Here is a 4,573-nt window from a genome sequence, read left to right on the forward strand (position 1 = left end):
GCGCACGCTTGTCATCCCCGCGCTTGGGAGGCGGAGACAGGAGGATCGTGCAGGTTCGAAGCCAGCCACGTGCGCTGGCTTAGGAGACCCTGTTTCCAAATAAAAATGTTAAAATAGGTCTGGGAGTGTAGCCCGGAGGTAGAAGGGCTTCCAGGAACCCCAGTACCACCAAAAAAAAAAAAAAAAAAAAAATCTGTCCCAAGCCAAAGATGATGGTTCATGCTTATAATCCTAGAGATTAAGGAGGTTGAGGCAGAAGGATTTTAAGTTTGAGGCCAGCCTGGGCAACTTAGTAAGACCTTACCTCAAAAATTTAAAAACATAAAAATAAAAAGGCTGGGGGTGTAGTTCAGTGGTTGAACTCAGAGAACCTGGGGGCGTGTGTGGCGGGGAGAGATCTGTCTGTCCTGTTGGTCTCACAGATTTGTTGAAAGGATAAAACGACAATTTAAAACTCCTACAATTTAAAATAACTCCTGCAATTTAAAATAATTGTTCAAATTTGCATGATTTAGCCAGGCATGATGTCTCACACCTGTAATCCTAGTACTTGGGAGGCTAGGTCAAAAGGATCCCAAGTTCAGGGATAGCCTCAGTAAATAGCACGACTCTCAGCAACCTAGCAAGACCCTGTTTCAAAACAAAACAAAAAAACAGAATAGAGCTGGGAGTATAGCTTGGAGGTAGAATGCCCTTAAAAAAATATTGAGTGATTCTTACCTATTTTGTTTTTTGTTTCGGCCAAAGAGGCTGGACACTCACCTTGGGGCCTTGGGTCGGAGCTTAGCTCCCGTTTTAGGCTCCTGGCTGGACATCCCTCCGGCTCCCTGGCCCCTCTACTGCACGCCTGCCTCTTCATGTGCCCGGTGCAGTCATTTTCAGCCAGGGAAGGCTGGTCCCTCCCCCCACAAACACCCACAGCCACAGTCTTTATTTGGTCCTCTGATCAAAACCGCTCCCTTCAGTCGCTCTTAGACATGCAGTCCCACATCTGATTCCCTTGACAGGCCTTGCGGACTCAGCCAAGACCCATCACCACCCACCTCCCTGAGCCTTGCTCCTGCAGATGGATGCAATGTCTCCATTCCTGTTTCCCCTGCCTGATCCTTGGTAATCAGCTCACCACCCCCTCAGATTCCACTAAACTTGTCTGTATGTTTGGCTTCTGCACTGAACAGTGGTCACCCTGGGCAGGTGCAATCAGGTCACATAAGCTTGACCACCAAGGTGAGCACTCAGGGCCTTGGTGGAGGATGGAGCCGGTCATCTCAGGATCCCTCTCAAGCTCCCTTCAGCCCCCAACACAAGCTTCTGTCCCTCACCACCCTGCCACCAATACAGAGCCTGAAGGAGAGGTGGCGGACGGGGCCCTGCCTAGCTAGCCCCCGCTTCTGGGTTTTGAGGTTGGGGAAAAGGCAGCACGGGTACCACCTCTCTACCCCTTCCAACACTGTGTCCCCTGTAACCCTCACGCCACATCTTCCCTTAACCTGACATCACCTGTCCCTCTCACCCGGAGCTGGTGGGTCATAAAGGACAGACAGATTTAGGGACCCAATGCAACCTTTTAATTCCAAGCAGAGTCCCCCTCCCAGCATGATCACACACTCATGGAAAGGGATTGCCAAGGTCTGGGCAGGAACAAAACCCAGACCCAGGCAAAAAAATACATATATAATTATATACACGTACGTATCTGGAGAGACAGAAAGCTGAGAGTGTGACTAGATAGGGCAGGAAGTTAGGTGAGAAAAGCAGGGAGGGGGTGCCCCAATAAATTACATTCTGTAGAGAGCGTAGTGGGGGGTGCATGGGAACAGGTGGTACCGGGGAGCCAGGATGCTCAGAGATGTCCCAAGTCTGGCCTGTTGATCCCATGCAAGGGAGGCTGAAGGCCTGGGCTCTGCCAGTCCCTGGGCAGGTGCTAGAAGGAGGCATCCTAGCTGGCTTTGCCTGGAGGCTGGTGGTGGGCTAGGTACTGTATATGCAGCATCTCCACTCTAAGCCAAGGCTTCTGGGGAAGCCACGGGGCTGGAGCAGAGGCTTCGAAGCTCGCAAGTAGAACACAGCAAGCTGGAGGGCAGGGAGACCTCCAGGCTGGAGGCCACGCTGGAGCCTGCTCCCGACAGAGTCAGAGAAGCAGGAGGCCCAGGGACGGGGAGCTGTCAGAAGGGTGTGGAATGGAACGCTTGGGTAGGTAGACAGAGGGACCCAGACCCATTCCTGCCTGGCCGAGTCCCACCCACTGTGTAGCACGGCCAATAGGTATGACCATTCCTGTCCCCCCTTCCTTTCTCTTCACCCTATTCTGGGACTCTTCATGTGAGAGTGATAGGAGGGAGAGGGTGCAAACATTATCTCTGTATGTGCTGCAGTCCAGGCTGGGTTTGGCTGGGCAGTGGAAACAGGGACAAGAAATGGAGGCTCCTGGCCCATTGTGGAGAAAAGTCCACTGCAGAGGTCTTGGCTCCCTCTCTCCCTGAGGAATGGAGCCCACCATGTTTCTGCCCCACCTCTCACTGTTCCTAGCCCGCCAGGGGAAGAGGATGCTTTGGGTTCTGGTGGCCCCAGCTCCAGAGCCCTGAAGCAGCATAGGAGAGGGGCTGGTCACAGAGAGGGTGGGCGGGTGGTCAGAAGAGGGATGCCTTCTTCTTGAGCTCATTCCGCTTCCACAGGGCTAGCTTGCTGAATGCTTCGGGAGACATGGCAAAGACCCTTGAGAAGTCCTCCGCAGACAGATGCCTCTGTGGGGAGACACACAGGCAGCTGAGGGAAAGGAGCCTCGGGGTGGGGGCTGTGCTGAGTGGCTTAGTGAGCACAGAAGCCCCAGGACTTCCCTCACCAGGCAGGAGCTCTGCTGAGAGCCTGCACCCATTCAGAGCAGGCAGGGAGGAGCCCCACTGTTAACCCCTACAGCCACATAGTGCAGGCACGGGGAGCCCTATTGGAATCCCTTAGAGCCATGCAGTGCAGGTAGGGAGGCATCCCCACACCCAGCCAGCGTATCTTCCCTGCATACCTCGAGCCTCATCCGGTCTACACCCGGAGGCAACTTGGTTCGCCCCTTGTTGGTCACCACCAGCATTTCATAGGGGTAGATCTGGTGGGGGCAGGGAGGGCCATCTTAGACTCACAGAGTCTCCTGTATACGTAACCCCCTCTACTCCCTAGGCCCCCCGTCAACCTGCAGAGGCCATTGGGGTTCATGCCATGTTGCCATCCATCGCCCCCGCGTCCCTGCTGCCCCCAATATCATCTCCAGGAGGACCCCAAGCGCATCCAGCTTGCCTGGCTCCCCCACCCCTGCCCGCCCCGCTGCCATGTCAGGTCCCTTGCCCTCACCTTCTGCTCCAGCACACAGGGCAGGGAGTTTCCCCGGTCCATCCTCCCCCTCTGGCCCTCTCCGTTCTGGGGAGACCAAAGCCGTAGTGAGCCAGAGTGGGGCAGGGAGACCTTCCCAGCCTTACTCTGGGATCCTTGAGTCTCTGCCTGGCAATTCCATGGCCCCGAACCCCCCCTTCCCGTGGCCCGGCCAGTTGCCTGGCCCTGGCTTCTGGCATTCCACCTGTTTTCCTCCAGGAGGCGCTTACCTGCAGGCCTGTGGGAGGGAAAAAAAAAATTGTTCAGAGGCAGCTGGAAGGTCAGGCAAGCCTCCACATCCACCCAGCCACCATATCGCAAACATCCCTACCCACAGCAGACACAGGCGGCCAGGGAGCCCACTTCTCACCTGGGCTTTCGGCCTCACTCCCTGATGGGCTGAAGTCTGTGGACTGTAGCTAGGAGAGGACAGGACGGGATCAGAGAAGGCCCAGGGCATTTCACATTGGTCCCCTTCGCTCCGAGGGCCTCCTGCTCCCCAATGCCATTCAGAAGGGGCATCCCCGATGTCCCCTGTGTGCACACCTCTCCCACACAGCCCTTGGTCCTTAGACCTTACCCGGCTCAGGGTGGTCCTGCCGTAGGAGGGGAGAGAGGATGACTTAGACGTTCCCTGGTGCAAGGCTGGAAGGGAGCAAGAGGGTCCAGGCTCAGTCCTTTGGCTGCCTCGCTGGCTTCTCCTACCAGCGCAGGATAGCAAAGGGGAGGCCCAGTGGGCTGTGGCTGGCTTCTATCTCCTACCCCATTACCTTCGGCAAACAACACTGCGGGGACTTCTAATCTATCTAGAGCACCTTCTTGCTTCTCTAACTCAAGTACGCCACCTACACAACTGGGCCAAAAGCCTGAGCATCAAAATCCACAGCCAAGCTCTGCCCCGCCACCATTAAATGAATCTCTGGGAGCCAGGCGTGGTGGCGCACGCTTGTAATTCCAGCATTCAGGAGGCTGAGACCGGAGGATCGTGGTTTGGGGATAGCCTCAGCTACTTAGTGAGGCCCTCCGCAACTCAGGGAGACCCTGTTTCAAAATAAATAATAAAAAAAAATAGGGCTAGGGGTGTAGCTCAGAGGTAGAATGCCCCTGGGTTCCATCCTCAGTAACACACACACACACACACACACACACACACACACACACACACACAGTCTCTGGGATATACAGGTAAATCTGAAGTCTAACTAAAGTGATT

General features: G+C 55.2%; 1 protein-coding gene across 8 annotated transcripts in view; it reads right to left on the reverse strand.

The window, feature by feature from the left end:
- Nucleotides 1-2,630: 2,630 nt before the first annotated feature.
- The window catches only part of DMTN (dematin actin binding protein), a gene marked incomplete at both ends in the record, with an annotated part of 15,086 nt that continues 13,143 nt past the window's right edge, over nucleotides 2,631-4,573 (reverse strand). For 4 of the 8 annotated variants that reach the window (XM_080710054.1, XM_080710052.1, XM_080710050.1 and 1 more), the window contains 5 exons: nucleotides 2,631-2,744; nucleotides 3,020-3,100; nucleotides 3,343-3,408; nucleotides 3,723-3,779; nucleotides 3,941-4,005. In XM_080710054.1, coding sequence (XP_080566180.1) covers nucleotides 2,631-2,744; nucleotides 3,020-3,100; nucleotides 3,343-3,408; nucleotides 3,723-3,779; nucleotides 3,941-4,005 — 383 coding nt within the window. The remainder of the gene's footprint in view (nucleotides 2,745-3,019; nucleotides 3,101-3,342; nucleotides 3,409-3,722; nucleotides 3,780-3,940; nucleotides 4,006-4,573) is intronic. The other 4 variants (XM_080710056.1, XM_080710055.1, XM_080710053.1 and 1 more) reach the window with 1 other exon arrangement.

This window comes from Muscardinus avellanarius, assembly GCF_963383645.1.
Source record: "Muscardinus avellanarius genome assembly, chromosome: 14".
In the NCBI taxonomy this organism is placed as follows: Eukaryota; Metazoa; Chordata; class Mammalia; order Rodentia; family Gliridae; genus Muscardinus; species Muscardinus avellanarius.